The sequence below is a fragment of the Macaca mulatta genome, chromosome 12 (assembly GCF_049350105.2).
Source record: "Macaca mulatta isolate MMU2019108-1 chromosome 12, T2T-MMU8v2.0, whole genome shotgun sequence".
Lineage (NCBI taxonomy): Eukaryota > Metazoa > Chordata > Mammalia > Primates > Cercopithecidae > Macaca > Macaca mulatta.
The window spans coordinates 146306555-146332032 of record NC_133417.1 but is presented as its reverse complement, the minus strand read 5'-3'; the positions used below and the strand labels follow the sequence as shown (position 1 = coordinate 146332032).

At 54.0% G+C, this 25478-nt stretch overlaps 1 protein-coding gene across 7 annotated transcripts in view; it reads right to left on the bottom strand.

Moving 5' to 3' along the window:
* Nucleotides 1-25478, bottom strand: part of SNED1 (sushi, nidogen and EGF like domains 1) — a 90290-nt gene that overhangs the window by 26184 nt on the left and 38628 nt on the right. For 6 of the 7 annotated variants that reach the window (XR_013402277.1, XR_013402278.1, XR_013402279.1 and 3 more), the window contains 18 exons: nt 23151-23264; nt 22926-23039; nt 14741-14866; nt 14415-14519; nt 14045-14158; nt 13255-13371; nt 11329-11445; nt 11045-11161; nt 10736-10849; nt 10304-10477; nt 7741-7854; nt 6946-7059; nt 6521-6634; nt 5758-5871; nt 5120-5416; nt 2718-2901; nt 1697-1809; nt 517-798 (listed from right to left, as the gene is read on the bottom strand). Coding sequence is in view for 3 of the 7 variants with exons in the window: in XM_015111534.3 (XP_014967020.2) it covers nt 517-798; nt 1697-1809; nt 2718-2901; nt 5120-5416; nt 5758-5871; nt 6521-6634; nt 6946-7059; nt 7741-7854; nt 10304-10477; nt 10736-10849; nt 11045-11161; nt 11329-11445; nt 13255-13371; nt 14045-14158; nt 14415-14519; nt 14741-14866; nt 22926-23039; nt 23151-23264 (2544 nt within the window). In the remaining 4 variants the exon portion in view is untranslated. The remainder of the gene's footprint in view (nt 1-516; nt 799-1696; nt 1810-2717; nt 2902-5119; nt 5417-5757; nt 5872-6520; nt 6635-6945; nt 7060-7740; nt 7855-10303; nt 10478-10735; nt 10850-11044; nt 11162-11328; nt 11446-13254; nt 13372-14044; nt 14159-14414; nt 14520-14740; nt 14867-22925; nt 23040-23150; nt 23265-25478) is intronic. The other variant, XR_013402280.1, reaches the window with a different exon arrangement.

The window sequence follows — 25478 nt, the reverse complement described above, 5'->3', positions numbered from 1 at the left end:
AGGGCCACCTCTGCACTTGGGAGCAGACCTGAGCCCTTCAGAGCCTCTGTCCCCACTCCGAGCGGCTGTGCCTCTGCGCCCCAGCATTCCTGCTCCTTGCAGGCCCCTGCCCGTGGCCTCCTGGCCCTTTGTTTGTGTCCAGCGGCCCCTCATGGGTCAGGCCTGGGCTGCACGGCCACTTCCGGGGGCGTCCTCCTCGCTGCCACCCTCGGCACCCGTTTTCAGGTGATGCTCAGCCTGTCTGGGATCCGCGGGGGGGTGGGGGGGTCCGGCACAGGCTGAGGCTCCACGTGCTTGTTATTCCAGTTGTTGGTGCCATGCGCCCATGAGTCCTTCCTTTCCTCGTGGGTTTGAAAAGCCTCGCCTTTCATACACAGACTCCCCCCCTGCTAACACGGTCCTGTTTCTAGGCTGTCCGCCTGGCATCCCAGGCCCCTGCAGGGCCAGGTCAGTCCTGAACAGGGTGGAGAGCTGGCAAACACTGCCCCACCCACCCGCAGGGCCTGCGGCACTCACAGGTGATGATGTAGAGGTGGGCGGGCTCGCTGTGCAGTGGCCCGAGCTCCGTGCCCTGCACGGCCGTCACGGAGAGCTGGTACCGCCGTCCCGGCAGCAGGTCGCGCACTGTGTAGGACGCCAGCTTCCCATTGGGGACGTAGCGGCTCTTGGTGCTCTGGCTGGTGGTCACATTGATGACATAAGCCTCCAGCAAGCTGCCTGGAGTCGGGGCATCCCAGACCACGTGGGCAGAGGTGGCCGTGACTCGGGCGGCCGTCAGGTTTGCTGGAGGCAGGGGCCCTGGACGAGGCAGGAGCAGGGAGAGGTGAGGGGGTGCCCACAGGGTCGTCTGGTGAGAACACAGTTTGAGAACCTGACAGGGGCTGCCGCAGCCTTGCTGGAAGCCAGGTTCTTTATTATGGAGAACGGCACAGCACCGAGGCGGGGTGTGGGCTAGCACGCACGGCAGCATCTCCCAACCAAGAGGCCTGCAGGCCCCCGATGCCACCCTCCCCTCGGGTTAGGATTCACCCTGTGAAGCCCCCAGGCCCTGTCCCATCAGCTGGCGCCCTCCCTGCAGCACTGTCGGTTCCCCTGAGCCTGGCTGCGCAGAGCCCTGGGCAGACTCCCCTACCCCACCAGCCTTTCCTGTGCCTTCCCAGGCGGGCAGCATCCGAGTGCACAGGTGGGCAGGGGCCTGCTCAAGCCTCTGTTCCTCACGGAGGGAGCTGCAGCCTCCCCTCTGCCCGGTTCACCGTCCCTCCCCTGTGTGCTGACTGTGCTCTCGCCCCTCCCATGCACTGGGGAGGGGGTGTGGGCCTAGTGACACCAGGAGCTTAGCTAGAGGGGGCTGGTTGCAAGGTGCAAGGGCCCTGGACAGCGTGGGTATCTCTGGCCCAGTGAGTTCCTCTGACCCTCTGGTCAGTGCCCAGTAGGAACTTCATGCTGAGGAGCTACCAAGAGCCTTTAGAGATGGAGACTGCCCTGGAGAGCTGTCCCAGCACAAGGGCCCAGCGCAGCCCAATGGCTCCTGCCCAGTGGCCCCTGCTCAATGGCCCCAGCAGAAGAGACGTCCGGGAGGCCAGGGCTGGGTTTCTGGTGTTGGGACACTTTGGAGAGGACTAGGGGAGGCTGGAAGGAAGCCAGAGCTTCTAGAAGACGGCCTTTCGTGTGCCAGGGGCCGCGCCGCTCTACTCACGGGTCCACACGTGTGTTGGCGCGGTGGCCAGGCTCTCCGTGGGGTGCTCCTCTCCCCTGAGCCCACTGAGGGTGGTCAGCTGGATGGTGTACCTCCTCCCAGGCAGCAGAGCCCTGTGGGCAGGAGGTGACGAAGAGAGAACAAGGACATCTGGGACCTGTGTGTGACTCAGCTGCCAGACTGCAGCTCCCCCAGTCAGGAGGTGACCGGCGGGAGGTCGTCCTGCTGCTGGTGGCCCAGGCAACCTCCAGGAGGGGCACACTCACAGCCCTCAGAGCCGTGTGCTCCTAGGATGGGAAGCCGGCCCATACATAGTCTGGGAAGCGGCGGAGGATCGGGTGCGCCTGGGGCCACTACAGTATTGTCAGAGGGCTGGTGTTCAGATGGGACAGGCCAGAGAAGGGGGAAGTGGTCGCTGTGCGGGAACGGGGGACAGGCAGGCCCGATGCCCCTCGGCGCAGGTGAGTTGATGTAAATTCTCAGGAAACCACAGGGCAACGTGAGGCCAATGCTGCCCCAGCCCCAGGAAGCTGCTGGCTGGCATCTTCCTTCCCACTCGCTCTCCGGTCTTTCCCGGCACCCCTGCCTGTGCTGAGCACGAATCGGAAGCTTTCTCTCTGGTTGGTGCCCAAATCACAGGGGTCCACTGTGGGACTCCTGGGAGAGCTCGGGGCTGTTACTATCTCCCCTCGCTGGCCGCTGCTCTCTGAGGGGCCAAGTCACTCTCATGATCTGTGTGGAAGGCGTGCTCCCGGGTTTCCAGAGCTTTTCCTGCTCTTTATGGACACTTTGAAACACTACGAAGGTGTATCCTCTCTTGGCAGCTCTGATGAGGTGAGGCAGGAGTGAGGCCTCCAGGGTCAGAGGCTGGCTCACCCGAGAGACCTTTGCCTCCACCCGGGTGAGGAGCGGCAGGTGCACAGTCCACACACGGAGAATGTGCCCGAGACCTGGGCCCCGTGTCCCCGAGCCCCCACCCCTGCCCTCGCCCCAGCCCCATGCTCCGGGTGTCCCCTCTCACCCAAAGGTGAACCTGTCCACACTCCTCTCCACATCAGTGGCCTGGTCTCTGAGGGCCTCAGGGTGGCGGATGGACACGCGGACCCCACTGACGGTGGCATGGTGGATCCTGTGCAGGGCCCACTGCACCGAGATGGTGCTGGCCGTCACATTGGTGACCTCGAAGCCTTCCACAGGGCGGGGTCCTAGGGGGAATGGGCTACTTAGCAGGTGCTGGCCCCTCCTTGCTCCTGGGGGAGGGCAGGGGCTCAAGATGAGACCAGGCTTGGGAGGGTGCTGGGGGCCACAGAGAGATCCTGGAGAGGGTGTCCCATCAGCTACTCAGGGCCTCGGGCTGAGTGGGACGCCCAGGCCCTGGCCTCCAGGGCTGATGGCTGTGGAGCCCGCTGTGGGCCATCCCGCTTTACCAGAGGCAGGGGTCTTAACCTCCATTTAGATGTGGCGGTGACATGGCGGGGGATGGGCCGGAGTCCCTCTGGACATGAGTGACCCGGACCTCCCCTCTTTTCTGCGCCAGTCGACTATTTTGGTCTGACAGCACACATCTGGGCCCGGTCTGGGTGACGCCGTCCGAGGAGGATGGACGCACAGAGGGATGGACGCACAGAGGGATGGACGCACAGAGGGATGGACGCACAGAGGGTTGGACGCACAGAGGGTTGGACGCACAGAGGGATGGACGCACAGAGCTCCCAGCGACTGCAGGGCAGGGGCCACTTCCCGCCCGGCCAGTCTCCTCCAAAGCTCCAGTGCCACTGCTGATGCGCCAGGCAGAGCCCAGAGGGCAGCGCGTGGCTCCCGGCAACTCAGCACCCCAGTCTGTGAACAGTGGTCCCTTCCACCCACCACTGGCTGGAGCCCCCACTCTGCAGCGGGCACGGCGGGCTCCGCCTTCACTCCAGATACCTTCCCAGGGCAGACCTCACATGGGGCAGCCTCGCAGGTGCTTCTTCCTAAAACAGCCCAGGCGAGCCTCCCCTACTCAGTCCCTGGAAGCTCCTCTTGACACCGCTCGGTGCCACCCGCACGTGCATCCAGGCTCCCCACTGGCTGAGGTGTGCTCTGTGTCGTTGCTGTGTTGGGAATTCCAGCTCCTTGGTGGTCACCTCCTGCAGGACAGGCCCCTGTGGGCCCCTGGGTGGGCTCGAGCTGCCCTGGATGCCTCCGCCTGTCCCTCAATGCCCTTGGCATTGGCCCCAAGCTGGGGCTCAGGTGTGGCCAGGAGGCCTTCCTCCTGTGACAGCCGCCGAGCTCCTCTCTGCCTTCCCACCACGCTACCCGTAGGTTTCACCGAACTCACATGGCCGCCCCGCGGGGCCCTGCCAGGTGCTCAGGCCTCAATGAATTCCCGGCCACCCACCCACCCATCACGCCACTTTGCAGCAGTCCGTGCTCCGAGCACCTTTTCCTCTTTCCTCGAGCCTCTAGCACCCCTTCCCCATTCTTGTTCCTGTGTCTGAAAGCCACAGGTGTGCTGGGTGAGAGTCCCATGGCCCCATGGCCCTGCACCCCACCTTGGTTCCTGCCCAGCCTGTACCAAGATCCCCCATGCTCTAGCTGATGCGGCTGCGCTCAGTGGAGGGCCAGCCTCTGCTTTCTACTGGCCCTGCCCCTGTCTGTCCACGGCCGTGTTCTGGGGCTCCCTTCTCCTCCCGGAATCCCTCCCAGCAGCACACAAGCCAGCTAAGCCCTGACGCCTTCCCTAGCGCGCTCAGCATCTCCTGCTCCTTGATGTGGCAACAACCCCCGAGGCTGTGCACAACCCGGGCCTCCCCTGCTCTCTTGGCGGCTCAGGCTCTCAGGGGGCTCCTCCCTAGGACTCTTCAGGGGTCACATCTGGTCACAGCTTTCGGTGCCAGCTCCAGGTGGAGGCTCTGGGTCTGTCCTTCCATCTAGGGCCTGCCCCATGGCTCTTCCCGATTAGCCACGGATACCTCTTCTTAGCACATCCCGGTGCTACATATCCCTGTGAGCAGGTGCCCCTCAAACTCTCCCCAGGCCTTCAGAGCACCCCAGAGTCTCAGCCCATCCAAGCCTGCCCCCGCGGCCCCTGTCTCCCACACTGGCTTCTTCCAGGGACCTTTTTGGGAAGGCCCCATTCCTCCCCAGTCCCACTTCCTAGCGCCACGCCTGGGGGTTGTGCTGCTCCCACTCTTGGCTCTATTCTATGCGCCCCAATCCCACGCTTGTATCTTGTGGACCCGAGGCCCCTCCCGAACAGCTCCGTCTCCCCAGTGCTCTGTCTGCGGCAGGGCGGTGCCTCTAACCCCCAGCTCGGCTGTCTTGCTGCTGGGAGAACTAGGGAGGTGGACGGCACGACAGCCGCCCTGCAGGTGCCTGGGGCCAGCGCTGCCCTTGAGGGGCAGGGGCTGGGCGGGGACGGCCAGGCTTGGGGATACTCACGCGTGCGGGCCAGCAGCACGGCAGGCCTGCTGATGTCATTCTTGTTGTTAGTGTTGCGCTTGACTGAGAAGACGGAGATGTTGTAGGCCCTGCCGGCCGCCAGGGCCCGGAGCTGGTGCGAGGAGCGGGTCCTGTCCACAAAGTCCGTGCGGCGGTAGGAGCCATCGGAGGAGACGTAGGTGACCGCGTAGCCATCAAGCATCTGCCTCGCGGCTGGGCCGTCGGGCGGGTTCCAGGAGATGGAGACCCCACTCTCCTCCACTCTCTCCATCTTGAGGGCCGTCGGTGGGAAGAGCTCTTCAGGGTTTGGGTCAAAACAAGGGGAGGGGACTGGTCAGCTGTCAACCGTGCACGCCTGGCTCCCATCGGCGGCTCAGCCGGGTCCGGCTCTTGGGCCTAACACAGCCATCGCTGGCAGAGTCCTTCTTTGTCCCCGGCCACGTACCTCCAGGAGGGTCACACTTTTGCATGTGTGACAGTGTTTCAAGCCCACCGGGGGATTTTATCCCCTCCCTGTTCCTCAGGGAAGGGGCCTGGGCAAGCAGCGGCCAGATGCTCTGCCCTTGGGGACCGTTGGGCCCTCTGGGGTGAGGGGACCCCCTCATGGCTCCCTCACTAGAGGCGCCCTCGCCACCCACCTTTGGCACAGTCCTTGCCCGTGTAGCCCACTTTGCAGGTGCAGCTATGGGAGCCGTTGCTGGCCAGGCAGTAGCCACGGCCCCCACAGGGGCTGGAGAAGCAGGGGTCACTCGCTGAGGGGAGAAAAAGCAGCAGTGTGTGTTGGGGTATGGCCAGGGGCCCCCGCTCCAGCCACGCCCTTGTTCCTGGGGCACTGGGTCCCTCCTGTGTGGGTGTGGAGGGGAGGGGGGCACAGGACAGCTACTGCCTCCCTTCGGTTCTGTCACCTCCACTGCCCTGTGGGGCCCAACCCAGCAGCCCCTCCACCCTCCACAGCTGAGTGCTCAGACCTCCCTCAGCCAGTCCGGCTGACGGGATGAGACACTGGACCAGGACAGGCCAGGTCACCACCAGAGTGACAGTCCTGCTTGAAGAGGGGAGGTCACTGGTCAGGGAGGCCTCATCAGGAGGTATCCCACTGGGGGCTGATTAGGGAGAACGTTCCAGAGAGAAACACAGCGATGGGCCGGACCTGGGTGTGCAATGAGCTTGGCCTGTCCGAGGGCAGCAGGGCCTGTGTGTGATGTGAGGCCCCACCCCTGGGCGTGTCCCTGGGTGAAGAGGGGTGTCGGGGGGTGGGGTGAGCACAGGAGATGGGGATGTTTAGAAGGCACCATCATGGGACCAAGGGAGACAGGCAGAGGGCCACTGGCCTGCAGCCTGAGAAGGGGCCTTCCCAGACGGTGGGCAGAGCGCGGGGAGCAGGCGGGCCTGCCGCCCTACCTGTCTCGCAGTGGTAGCCGAAGAAGCCCTCTGGGCAGACGCACAGGTAGGCCCCGCCGCCACTCTCACACCGGCCTCCGTGCTGGCAGGGGCTGGAGTCGCAGGCGTCCACCTCTGGAGAACACCCAGAGAGTGGGCCCAAGCCGCAAGGGGGGAGTCTGGGGGAGGGAGGAGAGGACAGCGGGAAGAAGGGAAAGGAGGAGTCTAGGGGCAGAGGCCAGGAGAGAGGGGCAGTGGGCAGGTCCCTCCCCTCAGACCTCCCCAGCACCCTCACCTCCACCCCTCCCTCCCAAGGTGGCCGCAGCCCTGGGGGTCCCTCTCCCCAGGTGGTCTGCCCAGCAGGGAATGTGGGGATGCTCCACCTCCTCTCTGATCTTCCAGAGGCCCAGGCTCTGCATGTGGGGCCCACTGGAGGGAGCCCCTACCTGTCTCACAGTGGACTCCAACGAAGCCTGCAGGGCACTGGCAGACATAGGCCCCCGGGAGGTTCCTGCAGGAGCCTCCATTTCTGCAGAGGTGAGCTCGGCACTCATCCCTCTCTGCACAGAGAAGGGGTGTCAAGGGTGTTGCTGGCTTAGGTCCGAGGCGCCTACGTGCCCCCAGGATTCTGTGCATTCCCGGGGGCTTTGGTCACCCCTTCCCCAACTGGGAGTAACTACTTGGGACATGTGCGCTTTCTTCCATCAGCCCCACACCCGCCCCTCCTCGGGAGGCATGCCACCTCCACTGCCTGCTGGCAAAGCCCCACCTCCAGGCCATGCCTTCCTCCAGGCCACTCTGCAGTGGGAGGCTCCCCAAGGCCACGACTGGGCACGGCTCCCTGGGCCTGCCCTCCCTGGAGCCTGCGTTTCTTTCTCAGGCTTAAGAGCCCTAGCATGGTACAAGGGTGTGCAGGGCTCACGGGGCAGGCCTCCCCTCCCTCCACTGGCTGGCAGCACTGACCAGGTGTCAGAGGCTGTGACCTGCCCTCTGTGACACCCACCTTCTCTGCGCCCTGAGCCCAGGCCAGCACTTCTCAGCTGGGCTCTCAGTCTCCCCTGGGGAGGTGCAGGAAGGGATGTTTGTAAATCTTTGTCTTGGATGTCAGAGCTGGCAGGGGTCCGAGAGAGCATGCAGTGGCCACCCCAGCCATCCAGAGACCTCTCCAGGGGACCCACTGCCTCAGGCACATGGCCAGTGTGCTGGAGCTGCCACCCCAGCAGGGCCAGGGCCCCTCTTACCCAGCTCGCAGTGGGTGCCCTCGTAGCCTGTGCTGCAGAGGCACAGGTACCCAGCGACGTGGTCCTGGCAAGAGCCCCCATGCAGGCACGGCTGAGACCGGCACTCATCAATTTCTGAGAGGAGAGAGTCCAAGAGTAAAGCAATGTGGCCACAATGAAGCCAAATTAAGATGCACATAAACTAGTTCTGAGGGGCCCAAGAGAATTCGATGATACATCATCAGTGTTTGGAAAGGCCAGAGACCAGGGCTGGATATCCTTGGAGTCGGAGCAGGGCAGTGGGCCTGGGGCTCAGTGCCTGGCTGTGCCTATGAAGTGACAGGGCAGGCTCACAACCACCCCAGGGATCACAGAAGACGCTGTGGGACTTAATTCCAGTGGTTCAGGCCGACAGGACAAAGGCCTCAGGGGTTTGGCAGAAAATGTCTCATGTCCCATCTTGCCATTTCAATGTATAATAGTCACCTATGAAACCAGTACCTCCGGGACCAGTCTTAGTTCTAAACGATTCACCACAGGTTTCTTTTAAAGTGGGAGTTGTGCTCCTGAATTTAAATGTTTATTTTTTTAAAGTTTAATTTCATGCTTAAAAAGTAAATAAACAGTAGTGACTTAGTGACATCTGGCACTAGCATCCGCCCTGGCAGCCAGAATGGTGAATGGGTTCATCTGACCTTGCACCCTCCTCTTCCCCTGTGATAAATATTTCTGGGTTTATCATTTCCTTATCTTTTAAAAATCAGGTTTTCTGGCGTAAAATAATTAAAATTAGCTTTAAAAGTTTTATAAATTGCCTAAACAATAATGACTGTGTTTTTGTTGTTTAGGAACTTTATTCATAGTACATCATGATATATATTGTCTTCTCTCAGCATTATACGCAGAAGAGAACTCCACATCACAGGTCACTGTGGTTCATAGATTTTCACTACTGAGTAACATTCCACAGTGTGGTTACATCATACTTCACCCATTCTCATTGGCTGGGTCTTTGGGTTGGTTCTAGACTTTTTTCCTTTTTTTTTTGTTTCCTTTTTTTTTTTTTGAGACGGAGTTTCACTCTTGTTGCCCAGGCTGGAGTACAGTGGCATGATTGTGGCTCACCACAAACTCCACCTCCCCGGTTCAAGCGATTCTCCTGTCTCAGGTTCCCAAGTGGCTGGGACTGCAGGTGCCCGCCACCACGCCTGGCTAATTTTTGTATTTTAGTAGAGATGGGGTTTCACTATGTTGGCCAGGCTGGTCTCGAACTCCTGACTTTATTAGGCTTTTCAAAGAACTAATTTTGGCTTGTCCTTTCTTTTGTATCTTTGATCTCTACTTCATTAATTGTGGCTTTTACCTTTATTCCTCTTTCCTTCTACTTTTTTCAGCATCATTTGGTATTTTTCTTCCTAACTTCTCAAGTCAGACATTTAATTAATCAAGTTTGAAATTTTTTTCTTTTCTAACATTGGTATTAATGTCAGTTTCCCCGGCTAATTTTAAAAATTTTTTGTAGAGATGAGGTCTCCCTATGTTGCCTTTGCTGGTCTTGAACTCCTGTGTTAAAGTCTGTCTTCTGCAATTCTGCTTCCAATCGTACATATTTTCTGGACTTTTATTATTGTTTTTTTGAGACAATTGTACTTTTCAGGTGTCTTGATATCCTGGCTGGTTGCTCATATTATCTGAGGATATCGGCTTTTCATCTGGCAACATATAGGAGGGGAAGTAGCACTGGGAGGGGGGTGGTCTCCAAGACAGTCAGGAGCTCACCCTGGGGCTTAAAGCCCAGAAGGAAAGGAGGGATGCTTGGAGCCAGGTGTTCCCAGAACCCTTCACCCGAGTGAGGCCACGCAGGTTGGCCTTGGCTTTGCGGGGCATGTGGGGGACAGTGATGTGCTTATGTGCCCCACTCAAATCTGGGTGCTGTCACCCACTGTTCCTAAGCTTGTTTTAAAATCCTTACTTCATAAAACTAGCTCACATCACACAGACTTTCTGATGGACAGTTTGGACTCCTCTGGTGTAATGTGATGCACCTGTAGGGTGTTAATGGCCCTACTTCTCCAGGGGCTTCGGTCAGGGGGGCCTTGTCTCTAGGCTGTGCACCCCCAGCTCCCAAGCCAGAGCAGGGTGGGACCTCGGTGGCAATGCACTCCTCAAATGGCTGCAGGGGGTAGGGGTATCTTGTTTTGATTCCACAAGTCTTCAAGGGGCCAGGAGTAGGAGGTGGGTCCTGAACCTGTGTCTGGCTCTTTAGGACTCTGCCCCTGGGCTACCTCTTGGCCTCAGCTACTGCATCTGCAGAGTGGGTATTTGGGTGTTTGACCCCCTGCTCCGGGCTGCTCTGAGGACAGGGAAGCCTTTAGTGAATGGTCCAGAGCAAAGTTGACTGTGATCATCACCTCTGTCACCCCACGGTCCATATTCACAGACAGGAGACTGAGGGGAGAAGGGGCAGGACCAGGTCAGAGCTGGGCATCCTTGCTTGGGCCTGCAGCCTCTGTGCTCCTCCACACGGGCAGGGTGAGGAGGGTGTGGGCCCCACCTTCCCCACCCCAAGGGCCCGCAGAATCACCAAGGCACTGCGGAGGCTCACTCCAGACACCATGTGGCTGACAGACCCGGATGCGGCTGGGGGCGCTCAGGCTGTAGCCGCGGTCACATGCATACAGGGCCACGGCGCCCAGCCGCGTGCCGTTGAAGCGCAGTGTGGCGTGCTTCACCTCCTCTGGGGGGCCGCAGTCCACCTCTGCAAGGCACAGCAGCCTATCTCGCACAGTCCTGTGCCTTCCCGGCCCCTCCCCACCGCTCTGCCCTCTGCCCAACCCGGCTGCAGGGCCCAGAGACGTCCTGCTCCCACACTGCCCTTCGCCAGGGAAAGGTGCCTTGACTTCTGGGGCCTGGTTGCTGTGATGTGTGTTTCCTTCTTCCCATCCCTGCCCTGCTTAGCTCTGCAGGGATTAGCAAGAAATCCCATGCTCCCCACTTGGCCCCCCGGCCCTCTCACCTGCCTGGCACCGGCGTCCCGTGTACCCTGCTTGGCAGTGGCAGAAGAAACCCGTGCCTCGGTCCTCGCAGGTGCCCCCATTCACACACGGGCTCCGGAAGCAGGGGGAGGGGGCTGCCAGAATGCAGGAGGGTCCTGGCCACTATGTCTTCCCTGAAGGCTCGGGACTGCATGGGGCGTCCTGCCTCCTGCGCCCAGCTCCACCTCCTGCGCCTCCAGGGCCTGGACCAGCCCTGCCCACGGGCCTGTTTTCACATCTGCAGAGAGGGTTCCCCCGGCCGCCCTGGTCTGGCCTCCCACCCACCTTACCTATCTCGCAGTGCCGCCCGGAGAAGCCTGGGGGGCAGTCACATTTGTATTTGCCAATGTAGTGGAAGCAGGTGCCGCCGTTGTGACAGGGGCCAGAGGCGCATGAGTCTGGCTTCCCTGGAAGCAGAAGCCAGGTCAAGGGTCGCAGCCCACCGCCCCTCCCAGGTTCCCCAACATCCCAGAGCTGGGGCCTCTTCATGAGAAGCAGACCCACAGCTGGCAGGGGCCCCAGCTCAGGGCTGGCCCGTTGCTCCTGCCCTCCCCCCTGCCCCTGGGGGCCGCACCGATCTCACAGTGCCTCCCGGTGAAGCGGTAGGGGCAGCTGCAGTGGTACTCGCCGCCTGCCTCCTTGCACGTGCCCCCGTTCCGGCAGGGCCCGGAGCTGCATAGGTGTGGCCGGGCTGTGTAGAAGGACAGAGAGGCAGATGAACGGGGCCAGGCTGCTGGCTCCACAGAGCCACTATACCCTCTTGGCATCTTCTCAGTCCTCTGGTGCTGGTGGGGCCTGGCAGGCCAGGCCTGCTTCTTGACTGAGCCCTGGGGCCCGGCTGCAGAGGGGACCAAGCAGGTCCACACACATGGGGGAGACTGGGGTGGGGCTCGCAGGCCAGAGACCCCAACTCAGCCTCAGGTGGGCCCTTTGCTCGCCTGTCCTCTTCTCTGCCCAGGCTCTGGCAATGGCTGGGCCCTCCCTGTGGAGAACCGGCCCGGCTACTGCTGCAGGTGCAGCACTTCTCCCTCCTGCACACAGGTATTCCCTGTCTGACAGGAAGTGGCTGAGTCTCATCCGCCATGACATCAGGGTCCCCAGCAGTCAATCTGGATTTCTGTGTGTTCTGTACCGGCATTGGCATTGCCACATTTTCTCTGGGTCCTGACAGTTCCTGGGCCCCCAAGGGACTCAGATGCTAAGCATGTATTTAAAGGCATCTGCTAAACCAGCACATCTATCCTGCCACCTTGCCAATCACCCTGTCAAAGGGCCAGCGAGGAAATCCGAATCCTTGGACATCTGGGTTCTGAGCGGCAGGAGGGGCCTGCCCCACTGTGCTCGCTTCTCTCCCGCCAACCCTTACCCCCAGGGGCCTCCCAAGCTGCACGTCCAAGCTCTGGCTGCCCCACCCCTGAGGACAGCCATCCCTGTCCCTTCTGTACTCCCTTTGGGGTCAGAGGTGTCCACATTGGTGGCCCGTGTGCTCACGGAAGCTGGGACCCTGGGGGAGGGCTATGCAGTTCCCAGAGTGGGCACAGAACCGTTGGGGCAAGGACACTGGGTACTGGCAGTCTGGCCTAGTGAGGAGATGTCGGCTTTGGTAGGACACCCCTTGGGTGCAGTGGACTTCATGCCACTGGCAGGTGTGAGCTGGAGTAGGGCCAGAGTCAGCTCTGGGCAGGGCCCACGCAGGGCCTCAGGGTGGTCCTAGGAGTGTGTTGAGAGAGAAAGACCTTGTCAGAGCTTGCAAAGAACCAAGCAGTTGGGGTCTTCTCTTTGGAAACCTGTTCTACCTCTGCTGCAGGGATTGGGGGAGCCACGGGGTCCAGTGCTCAGACTTCAGGGTCTTTCCCTCAGGCACAAGAAACAGAGCAGGGGAGGGGCCATGGGAGGCTCCACACCAGTCCAGGCTACGGGGGTGCCTGGGGCCAAGCCCCTGGAGACGGTGCCAGGCCGCTCTGGGGTCAGGCAGCCCCCTCTGGGCACTGGCCACTGAGATGCCAAACAGGTCTGGGGGTCACTGATGGGAGTCCTGACTGTTGCTTCAAACTGCATGGAAGGGACAGTCATGGGTGGGGCCTGGCGGGGACAGCTACGCCTGCAATGTGCTTACGGAAGGACACTTCTACTCTCAAGCGGCTAAATGTAATAAAATTCGACATTGTCCATGCTGAATTAGATTAAGCAAAATCCTAAGGAAATTTTAAAAATAAAATTTAATATAATGATTCTAAAACCTATTTGGAAAAATGCTGAGAAGGCAATGAAGCCTATCTTGAGAAGAGCAAGGTAAGGACCAGCAGGCCTGGCACTGGTGCAGATCAGAACCGTCCTGACAGTGAGGTGCTCGCCTCCAAACACACAGAACAGAGCAGCACATCAGGCAAGGCTCTAGAGGAGGTCAGCAATTCGCCAAAGACAGAGAGACCGCAGAAGCGGAACCGAGCCCCGCGGGCGCTCTCCAGGGTGCTGACGCCGGCGCCCCTGCCCGCCATACCTTTCTCGCAGTGCTTGCCGTGGAAACCGCGCGGGCACTCGCAGACGTAGGAGTCGTCATGGGCATCGCAGGAGCCTCCGTTGAAGCAGGGGTCCGAGTCGCAGGGTGATGGCAGGGCTGGGGGCGGGGGACAGAGGGTGGTCCTGGAGCTTATGCCGCATCCGTGCAGGCGGCAAGAGGCTGGCGGGCCACCTTGCCTGCCAGGGTTACCCTGACATCCTGTCTGGAACCAAGGCCACTTAAAATACTCTCTGTGGGCATCTTGGTTCCTCAGAGTGGGCTCTAAGGCCCCTCCCTGGAATTTCTCTTTTTCTCAATTTTAGCAGAACTCACCCTTCCCTATTTTCCGAGGTAGGACTGAGCTGTGATACAGAAACGCCTTGCTGTCATCACCGCCAGCATCACATCATTATTCCATATAATTATACATGATGCAAGCGATTAACCATCTATACACTAACATATAGTAGTGACACATTTAATTACACGTGCCTAATTATGTATGCATTAAATATTTTAATAGCTTGTGTTGGGGCTTAGGGAAGATACCACACGGTGCTTGTACACTTGCAGAAGTGCTTTTCCACCTGTGAGCTTACTCCACTGGGGCAGAGGAGATGTCTAGCCCCATATTACAGGAAGGCTATTGAGAGAGGCTTCCCCAGGTGCCAGATCTCCTGAGAGTCAGAAGGGAAGCAGGGACTCTGGCCTGTGCCTGCCTCACCCACCACTTTCTCCCTGGCTTCTGTTCGGGCCCCCAGCCCAGCAGGCTCGTCCCTGCGCTACTCACAGTGGCTGGCATTGTGGTCGGTGTGGCAGACGCAGAGGTAGCTCCCACCGTGCTCCATGCAGTAGCCGCCGTCTGGGCACTGTGTGTTCATGTTGCAGGGCATGGCTGTGATTTCTGGAGAGAAAGGAGGAAGCCCCATCCCATATCCCGCATGTCTTCCGGCAGACCTCGAGTCCTTGTCAAGGATGGGGCTTCCCAAGACCCAGGGGCCCCAACAGGTTCAGGCACTCTTGTGGCCAGGCCCTCCTGGGGTGGGCGTAGAACCAATGGTTGGCAGTCCGGACCTGTGGACCCCAGCCCAAGCCACCATTCATTTCCCGGTTATGAGGATGCTCAGGGACAGGGCAGGAAGGGTGCCCTCGGCACCTACCAAATTCACAGAGAAGCCCAAAGAATCCCGGGGGGCACTGGCAGAGGGTGGTGTTGGCGCCCAGGCATCTGCCTCCGTTACGGCACTCACAGTCATCGGGGACTCCTGCCACGGAGAGAGGGAGGAGCCTCCCATGTGGGGGCGCAGAAAGATGGCACCCTCGCTCCAGACCCTGCCCTGCTCCTGACCAACTTCCCATACAAACTGCAGTGTATGCACACTCACACGTTTCTTCTCGGGGTGTTTCCTGCATGCACCCACAGGAGGGCCCTCCCTGGGTCTCCTGCCCCAGCCCTAAAACGGCAGCCCTTGCAGCCCAGACGCACTCTGCCTGCAGTCCAGGCCCATGAAGCCTTCGGGGCACTCGCACACGTAGCCCTGGTCCGCATCCACACAGGTGCCCCCATTGTGGCAAGGGGCCGAGAGGCAGGCGTCGGGCACTGGGTGGTCTCCTGCAAGAACAACAGCGGTCACCAGCGGCCACGCAGGGAGGGTGGGGAGAGTGGTCTCCCCGCCCAGCTCCAATGGCACATTTGGGTTTTCACCTCTGTTCTCATTCCCAAGTGGAACTGAAGCCAGAAGCTTATTTCTGGAAATGGATTTGTAGCCGTCCTGCACCGCGTGGAGCTCAGTATTTCCCAGCTCCTTCCTTGGACAGGACAAGAAGCACCAGAAAAGCCACCCAGGATTGGACAGAACGAGAAGCACCAGAGAAGCCACCCAGGATTGGACAGAACGAGAAGCACCAGAAAAGCCACCCAGGATTGGGCAGAACGAGAAGCACCAGAGAAGCCACTCAGGATTGGACAGAAGCAGCACCAGAGAAACCACCCAGGATTGGACAAAACAAGAAGCACCAGAGAAGTCACCCAGGATTGGACAGAACGAGAAGCACCAGAGAAGTCACCCAGGATTGGACAGAACAAGCACCGGAAAAGCCACCCAGGATTGGACAAAACAAGAAGCACCAGAGAAGCCACCCAGGATTGGACAGAACAAGAAGCACCAGAGAAGTCACCCAGGATTGGACAGAACGAGAAGCACCAGAGAAGTCACCCAGGATTGGACAGAACAAGCACCGGAAAAGCCACCCAGGATTGGACAGAACAAGAAGCACCAGAGAAGTCACCCAGGATTGGACAAAACAAGAAGCACCAGAGAAGTCACCCAGGACTGGACAGAACAAGCAGCACCAGAGAAACCACCCAGGATTGGACAAAACAAGAAGCACCAGAGAAGTCACCCAGGACTGGACAGAACAAGCAGCACCAGAGAAGATGTCCTGTCGACATGTTCTATGAACCACTGAGAGGGGAGTGAATCACCACCAATAATTATGGACCTATTTCTCCTTGCAGTTCAGTCAGCTTTTGCTTCATGTGAATAGGTGTTAATAGGTACAAGTATATCTAGAGTTATGTCTTCTGGATGAATTGACCTCTTTATCATTATAAAAGATCCCTCCTAATTCCCAGCAGTATTCCCTATTCTAAAGTTTAATTTATTTGATATTAATGTAGCCACTGCAGCAGCATTATCTTGATTAGTGTTTACCTAATATTGTTGTTGTTATTATTATTATTATTATTTTGAGACAGAGTCTCGCTTTCTTGCCAGGCTGGGGTGCAGTGGCGCAATCTCGGCTCACTGCAACCTCCAACTCCCAGGTTCAAGCAATTCTCCTGCCTCAGCCTCCCGAGTAGCTGGGATTACAAGCACGCCCTACCACACCCAGCTAATGTTTGTATTTTCAGTAGAGACGGGGTTTCACCATGTTGACCAGGATGGTCTTGATCTCCTGACCTCATGATCTGCCCGCCTTGGCCTCCCAAAGTGCTGGGATTACAGGGGTGAACCACCACGCCAGCTACTTTTTGGTTTTTAAAAGATGTTCAATTTCTTCATATGCTTTCAAAATGTGTCTCTGTAAATTAGTATACAGTAAAATTGACTTTTGTTCACTACACCTCTATGAATTTTAACACATATATAGATTGGTTTAACCCCCACCACAATCAGGATGCAGGACATTCCAACTCCCTAAAAGGCTTCTTTGGTCTATCTCTTCAGAGTCGCAGAGCTCCTGTTACCCCTCAGTCCCTGGCAACTACTGATTTGTTCATCACTATAGTTTTGTTTTAGGAAGAATGCCATTTATGGAACCATACAGGATATACTCTTTGAGACTGGCCTCTTTCAGCATAATGCCTCTGAGATCCATCTAAGTTGTTGTATGCATCTATAATTGATTCTTTTTATGACTGGGTAGTATTCCCCTGTACAGAGGTTCCATAATTTGTCTATCCATTCACCCAGAGAAGGGTATTTGGGTTTTGGAGTTTGGTGATTATAAATAGAAATAATATAACCATTTGTATATGGATTTGTGTGTGAACATAAGTTTTCATCTCTTTAGAGTTAATACCAAGGAGTGGAATTGCTGGGTCATATTACAAGCATATACTTAACCTTATAAAAAAACCTGCCAAACTGTTTTCAGAGTGGCTGAACCATTTTGCATTTCCACTAAAAATGTGTGAGAGTTCCAGTTGCTCTGTATTTACCCCAGGTCAGTATTTTTTTTTTAGACATTCTACTGGGTTTGTTGTGATTTCTTGTAGTGGCTTTTATTTGCATTTCACTAATGGCTGATATTAATGACAAGAATATTTTTTCATCCGTTTATTCACCTCCATATATAGATCATTTGTGGCCAAGTGTCCGTTCTTTTGTCCATTTTAAAAATTGGGTTGTTTGTTTTCTCGCAGTTGAGATTTGAGAATTCTTGATGTATTCTGATCACAAGTCCTTTGCTGGGTATGAGTTTTGCAAATGTTTTCTCCTGGTCTGTAGCTTGTCTTTTTATTCTGTTAACCGTATCTTTCACAAAGCAAAAGTTTTAAATTTTGATGAAGTCTAATTTATCTGTTTTTTAAAAATGAATCATGCTTTTGCTGTCTTATCATCTAAGAATACTTTGCTTAAGACCAGGTCATAAAGATTTTTTTTTGGCCTATGTTTTCTTCTAAAAATATTATAGTTTTATGTTTTTCCATTTAGGTCTATGATCCATTCTGAGTTAATCATTGTATAAGGTGTGAGGTTTAAGTTGAGGATATATATATATATATATATGGATATGGATATCTAATTGTTTCAATCCCATTTGTTGAAAAGATTATCCTTTCTCCATTGGATTTAAATCATTTTAAAAAATTAATTGGCCATATTTGTTTGGGTTTAATTCTGAATTTCCTCTCCTGTTTCATTGATCCATGTGTCAGCTCCTTTGCCAATATCACACTGAATTGATCACTGTGGCTTTACAGTAAATCTTAATACTCAGTAGTGTGATTCTTCAAAATTCATTCTTCATCAAAACTGTCTTGGTTTTCTAAATTCTTTTTCTTTCCATACAAATTTTAGAAGCAGTTTGCCTACATTCACAAAATATTCTGCTGAGACCTCTGTTGGAATCATGTTAAATCTGTAAATCAATTTAGAGAGCACTGCCATATTTACTATGTTGAGTCTTCTAATCCATGAACATGGTATGTCTCTCCATTTACTTGATCTTGATTTCTTTCATCAGCACTTTGTAGTTTTTCAGCATACAAATACTCTAATGTTTTATTAGATTTATACTAAAGTCTTTCAACTTTAGAGGTTTACTGACCATACCATTATAAATTGTATTGTCAAATTATAAATGGTATTGTCAATAAAATTTTAGACCAGATTACACAGATTCTGCCAACTTAGGGGAGCTCAGGAGTTCATAAATAACTTTATGGAGTTGCTGTCCCAAGATTCACCCTCCACAGTTTCCCCAGTACTTTCCAGTTTTCTGGGGCTACCTTTTTCAGTCCTCTGGCAAAAATGTTGGGGCTTTTACTTCCTTACCGTGCCACTTTTATAACGATGGCATTCATGGCTGGGACCAAGTAATGGGATGACAGAGAAAGGGAAAAACAACAGGAAAGGGAAAAACAATACCCAACCCCTTTGAAACCACAGCACCTCCAACTGGAGAGGAAGGTTTCTTCCCTCGCAGTTTAAAGACACTTGAGGACTCCCCAACTTCTGCACTGTCAGCCCTGCTTCTTAAGCTGGACTAGAGGGCTTCTCCTGGAGCACTCTTTTTGTCCATGTGGAGGCTTACTTCTGGTTCTGAGGTAGCTTTGAGTCCAGGCTGGGGGGATACCGAAGCAAAAAACAAACAATGGTAAACTCACCACTGGTTTGGTGGCACTTCAAAGCTTGGTCTTCTTCCCCAATCCACCTGCTACTATTGACTTTTCAGAGTCCTCTGATAGCTACTCCATGCATTCTGTCCAGGATTGTAGCTGTATTCAGTGGGGGAGAGACAGGGGTAGACTATGCTTACTCTATCTTTCTCAGAACAGAAACCCATTCTATTACTTTACAATTATCTGTGTCTTTATACTTAGAGTGGGTTCTTGTGATGGCGTATAGTTGGGTATTGCTTTTCAATTCAATCTGACAATCTTTGCCTTTTAATTTGTATGTTTACTCATTTTAATTTTAATGTAACTACTAATATGACTAGATTGAACCTATCATCTTGCTTTTGGTTTTCACTTGTCCCACTTCTTTCTTTTTTTCCTCTCTTCCTGCCTTCTGGATTGAGTATTTTTAGGATTCAATTTCTATCTCCACAATTGGTTTATTGGCTATAATTCTTTATTATTATTTTTCACTTGTTGTTTTGGGTTTACAATGTGTATCTTTTACTTACACAGCCCACCTTCAAACAACATTATACCACTTTATATAATATAGGGACCTTACAATATTATACTTCCATTTCTTCCTATCTTTTACATTGGAGTTGGTAAACTATAACCCACAGACCAAATTTTACCTGCCATCAATTTTTTAAAGTACAGTTTTATTGGAACACAGCCATACCTATTCATTTATGTATTGTCTATGGCTGGCTGCTTTCACATTACAATGGTAGAGTTGAATTGTGATAGAGACCATACGGCTCAAAAAGCCAAAAGTATTTACTATCTGGCCCTTTACAGAAAAAGTTTGCACACCTTGGTTTTTGTTATTGGAGTCATCTATTTTATTTCTGCATATGTTACAAGCTTTATTATTTTATTTTTAAAATTATCTTTAAAGGGATTAAAAAGTCTTCAACCTACATATTTATCATTTTTAACAATCTTCATTCTTTTGCGTAGATCCAGATTTTCCCTTGGTACCAGTTTTTTTTTTCTTCTGTCTAAATAATTTCATTTAACATTTTCTTGTAATGCAGGTATGCTGGTGATGAATACTCTTAATTTTTGTTTGTGTAAAAAAGTCTTTATTTCAGCTTAACTTTTGAAATGTAGTTTTGCTGGTAATACACTACAGTACGTTGATGGTTTTTTCCTTTCAGTACTTTAAAGGTGTTACTCCAGTGTCTCCTGGTTTGCACTGTTGTTGATGAGAAGTCTGTTGTCATTCTTGTTTCTCTGTATGTAATGTGGCTTTTTCCTCTGGCTGTTTTTGAGATTTTTCATCATTGGTTTTCAGCAATTTGATTATGGTTTGACTTTGTGTGGTTTTCTTCATGCTTTTCTTGGAAATGTGGGTTTTAGTTTTCATCAAATTTGGAAAGCGTTTGGGTATTATTTCTTCACATACTTTTTCTGTCACACTCCTTTCCACACCCACCTCCATCCTCCTTCGCAGACTCCAGATACGTGGATCCTATTACCCTAATACCGTTCTGCATACTGCTGAAGATCTCTTCTTTTTCTTTTAGTCTTATTCTCTCTGTGATGCATCTTGAATTGTTCTGTTTCACTCTTCAGGTTCATTGATCTTTCCTTCTGCAATATCTAACCTGCTGTAAATACTATTCAGTGTATTTAAAAAACTCAGATAGGGAGGCCGAGACGGGCGGATCACGAGGTCAGGAGATCGAGACCAGCCTGGCTAACACGGTGAAACCCCGTCTCTACTAAAAAATACAAAAAAACTAGCCGGGCGAGGTGGTGGACGCCTGTAGTCCCAGCTACTCGGGAGGCTGAGGCAGGAGAATGGCGTGAACCTGGGAGGCGGAGCTTGCAGTGAGCTGAGATCCGGCCACTGCACTCCAGCCTGGGCGACAGAGCGAGACTCCATCTCAAAAAACAAAAAAACAAACAAACAAACAAAAATAAATAAATAAATAAAAAATCAGACATATTTTTCATCTCTGCAAGTTTTAAAAAATACCTTCTACTTCTTATTAGGTTTTTTCCCTCTCAACAATCTTGATTATAGGAGTATATTCATAATAGATAATTAAACATTTGTATCTGCTATTTCTATCACTGCCTGTTTCTATTGATCTATTTTTCTCCTGGCTGTGAGTTACATTTTACTTCTTTGTAGACCTGATAATTTTTGACTGGGTATTTTGGAGTTCCGGATTCTGTTACATTACTGATCCTGTTAAGGAGTATAGGATTTCATTCTGGCACAAGGCTAAATGACTTAGGATCAGTTTGATCCTTTTAAGCTTTCTTTAAGATTTGTTAGGGCAGGTCGACATTAGTCTTATTTCAGCACTACTAAAGTGACACCCCACTGATGACTCTACACAATAGATTACCAGCCCTGTTTGAGCTCCAGAAACTGTCTGACTTACTGCTTTCTAGTGGTTCTTTCCCCAGCCTTGCGGATTTCATCCTGAGCCTGATGATACTGAGCCAAAATTCAGGGAGGTCTCCTCTTGATCTCATGTTCCCTCCTGCCTCAGGAGCACCATCCTGTAGCCACTGAACTAGGATCTTCATCTCTTCAATTCAGAGGGACTGCTGGACTCTCAGTTCCTCCTCCCAGCACAGTGGCCTGGAAACTACCCCAGGCAGAATCTGGGGCAATTGTAGGGCTCACCTCATTTGATTCCTTTTTCTCAGGGATGACAGGCTTGTGCTGTCTGTTGTCCAATGGCTGAACAAGGCGTTTCACAAATTTTGTCTGTTTTTCTAGGTGATGACAGTGAGAAGGAGATTCCAAGAGCAGTTAATTCTTATTGGCTAGAAGCAGAAGACTAGAAACTCTTTCTTGTAGTCTTCAATTTGTGGCCAACTTCCTGTCAGACCTGATTAGACTGTCAGCATCTGCGCCTTGTAATACAGTCAATCAGCCCTTACATTAGCACAAGTGTCAGTCTGTTGTTTCTTCCTTCTTCTTCTTTTTTTTTTTTTGAGACAGAGTCTCCACTCATTCTGTCGCCCAGGCTGGAGTGCATTGGTGTGATCTCAGCTCACTGCAACCTCTGCCTCCTGCTGGGTTCAAGCAATTCTCCAGCCTCAACCTCCCGAGTAGCTGGGACTACAGGTGTGCACCACCACGTCTGGCTAACTTTCGTGTTTTTAGTACAGATGGGGTTTCACCATGTTGGCCAGGCTGTTCTTGAACTCCTGACCTCAAGTGATCCGCCCGCCTTGGCCTCCCAAAGTGCCCAAAGTGCTGGGATTACAGGCATGAGCCACTGCACCCAGCCAGTCTGTTTCTTATTATTCACGTCTACTTGCATTATTATTCTGTACGAAACACGGTTTATTTGCAAAAATCTTTTGAAACCCCTTATCTGTTTCCTGACATGAATTTAGGGAAATACACTGATATTTAGATAACAATCTGGGCAAAGTAAGCTGTGACATGGAACAGTGACTTTAAAGCAGCCAAATAGGTGAGGCTGCCTCCTCCTGCTTCTGCCCTGCAGAGCACCACCCTCCCCTCAGGACACACCCTGGCCTCCCATGCCCTCGGCAAAGACTGATGGAGGGCCCATGACCCTCTGTGTCTTATGGATAAAACAGAATTCCCTCCTTAATTTTTTAAATAAAAATAACCTGAATAGTTTGTCTTTATCATCTCCCTGGAGAGAAGCAGCACCTGCTGCGTCCATAGAGGTCGGCACAGTGGGTGAGCCTCTGGAGGTGGGTGCAACAATCAGACACGAAAGCCATTTTTATACTGTGGGCTGTAATCTCCAGTTGGCTTTTTAATTCCTCTAACAAGTCACAACTAGCAGTTAAACAATACAAAATAGAATAGAAAATAGTGAAAGGTCAGTTTTCTTTCTGATTCCCGTTACTTTCCCTTGTGTGCTGAGGGTTCTAGAGTAGGAAAGGAAGATGTTAAAAAGTCAAGAGTCACCCAGGCTGGAAGAGGAGCCTTGGGAACTTTGTCATCCCTCCCGGCACTTCACAGATGGAAACCAAGGCCCAGAGAGGGGAAGGGGCTGCTCAGCCTCACACAGCACCTTGGAGGCAGCATCCATCTTTTGCTTCCTATTTTTCCTGCAGTTGGTGGCTGAGGATCCAGGCTGAGCGGGAAGCGCTGGGGAGTAGGAAGGGGGCAAAGGCATCCCCCCACCCCAGAGGCAGGTGTGAGGTGAGTCAGACGGCGAGGCAGGAAGGAGAAAGTGGCTATGGTGGTATTCACGGCACAAGGCCACCATCAGCCATGGCGGGCTCCAGGCACTTGGCCAGTTACCTGTCTCACAGTGAAGTCCCTTGAAGGGCTCTGCACACAAGCAGGTGTAATTCCCCACTAGGTCAACACAAGAGCCTCCGTTCAGGCAGGGGTCAGGGCTGCAGTCGTCCACATCTGAGGGGCAGCAGAGGTGGGGGCTTTGCTTGAGCCAGGCCACGACCACCCTGTGCCCAGCACCTGGCCACAGGCAGGAGCCCCTCTCCAACCCGAAGCCAGGCCACTCACCCGTCTCGCAAGCTGCTCCAGTGTATCCAGCCTGGCACACACACACCGCAGAGCCGTTCTCCACCTGGCACTGGCCACCATTTTGACACTCTTTGGTGTCACAGGGGGACTGGGCTAGAGTGAAGAGGTATAGACAGGATGATGGACTCTCAGCTGTGGTTACCTGATGGGACAGAAACCCCTGGGATGTACACTGAGCCCCATCCCCGACGGGCCTGCAGGGCTGGGGGCCTGGCAGGCAGGTTTCTGAGGGGGCAACAGGCAAGGAAGAGGCCAGGCCTGGCCAGAGAGTCCTGACTGGCCACCTGAAGCTCCATCTGAACTAGGTCTAATTCAGCAAACCTGGGATGGAGGGAGGAGTGTATATGCTGGGCAGGGGCAAATGGGAGTGCATGGAACCCACTCCCACTCTCGGGGGACAGTCCCTCCCTAGGTGGCTCTTATTCCAAGCGGACTGTGACAAGAGCTGTTGTCGAGGATGCAGGCTGTGACTGAGCCTGGAAGGGTGTGCAGCACCCACGGTGTAGGAGTGGCCCCTGGGGCGAAAGGCTGGGTGGGGCAGGCAATGGCCTGTGCAGGAACAGCTAGGGCAAAGGGACTGTGGTCCCCCGTTACTGAGTGGGAGTGAGCTAGGGGAGCCCACCCTCTGCCTTGCCTCCTTATCGGATGCTGGCCCTCCTTGAGCCCACAGTACCTGGCCCAGGTATCCCAGGTCTCTCCTTTGCCCCCAGGCAGCAGAGCCAGAAGCAGGGGGTAGCCACATCCCCTGTCTTACTGACAGCTCATACCCAAACAAACTCAGAAACCACAGTGATAGCCAGAACGTGTGTCCCTCCCTGGAGTCATGGGCGAATGGTGGGGCCCTCTCCTTGGCACAGGAAAGAGACAGGAGGGCCTGACCACTCCCCCAGGAGGTGTGAAAGCCCTTTGGTGGCTGATGGGACATGGTGATCCCTGTCTCCCCGACCCCAACTCCAGTAGGTGGAGCAGAACGTACGCCCTTGCCTGTAGTTGTGGGTGCCCCTGCTGTTATGAGCTCTGGGGGCCAAGGTGGCTTCTGAGACCAGGGAGCCTCTGGGGGCGGTCGCAGGGGGGAAGGCTTGTACCCAAGGCTTGTGCCACAGCTGCACTGAAAGCCAAGGCTCAGGGCTCAAGGCCATGTACACAACTGACATGCTGCAGAACCAAGACCTGAACCAGCCTCCTGGCACCAAGCCCCAAGCCCTCTTAGGGCACCTCACCAGGCTGTACGTCACAGAGGGGCTCCTGGAGCCTGGGGCATAGCCAAGGAGCAGCCCGTTCCTGAGAAGCTCTGCTCAGTCACCCTTGGGGACCCTCATCATAGGCCTGGGTCCTCCCGCAGCCAGGCCCCCAGCCAGCACCGCACAGGGAGAGCACTGAGCGAGAGGAAGGAGACCCTGCCAGCCTCGCTGGCCTTTACCAAGGGGACAGAAGCCTGCAGGGCTGAGCCTGCCATGGCACCAACACCACAGAAGCCTGACTCCCACCCGTCTCACGTCAAGAACACGTGGGCAAGCAGGGCAGGAGTTCTGGATGAAGAAAGGCTCCTTTGCATGGAGCTTGCTCCAACAGTGGCTATGGGAACACAGTGGCAGGGGCCGGGGAGCAAGGGATAACTGGGGTCACTGTGTTGTCACCCATGTGTGATCTGTAAACACACTGGCAAGCCCATCTCGCCGGGTGGGAATTGTGCTTTGCTCCTTTGGACCTTGAAGTCATGTTTCCGTTGCATTCCTGCAGAATTTGATTCTAATGTACTTTTAGGTGCAAAAGTCCCTTACTGCCACTCAACTATAGTTCTCTCCAGTACAAATATGTGTAAACACTGGAATGAAATACTTTAAAAAACTTCCCATGACCATAAATATCTGATAAGAATTGTTTTTTCTAGACTGAGATATTGATATAGTCACTATTTGAACACACTGATCTAAACAATCTATTACATGTTTTTATAAGCAATTGTCACACAGGACATGCACACCTGGCTGAGCCGGGTGGGAAGCAGCAGGTCACGATGCTTTGATTTTAGGGGCTCCCTTTGCAAAGCTCCCTGAGCAGAGCCCTATGGTGAGACGGAGAGCAGGAATGGGGGGGGGTCCACCTTTCTTTACCAGGTGGGTGAAGGGCATGGGTGAGGGGTCCAAAGAGGTGCTGTTGGAAGGGCAGTAAGTAGAGACCGACTCTGATGACAGCTGCTTCAAAAGAGCTGGGCTCTGAACTGGGAGGGCAAGCAGAGGTTTGGAAGCAGCAATGAGGATGGAGAGGGACTCCAGGCCCCACCTAGGCTGTGAGACCCCCTTTCCC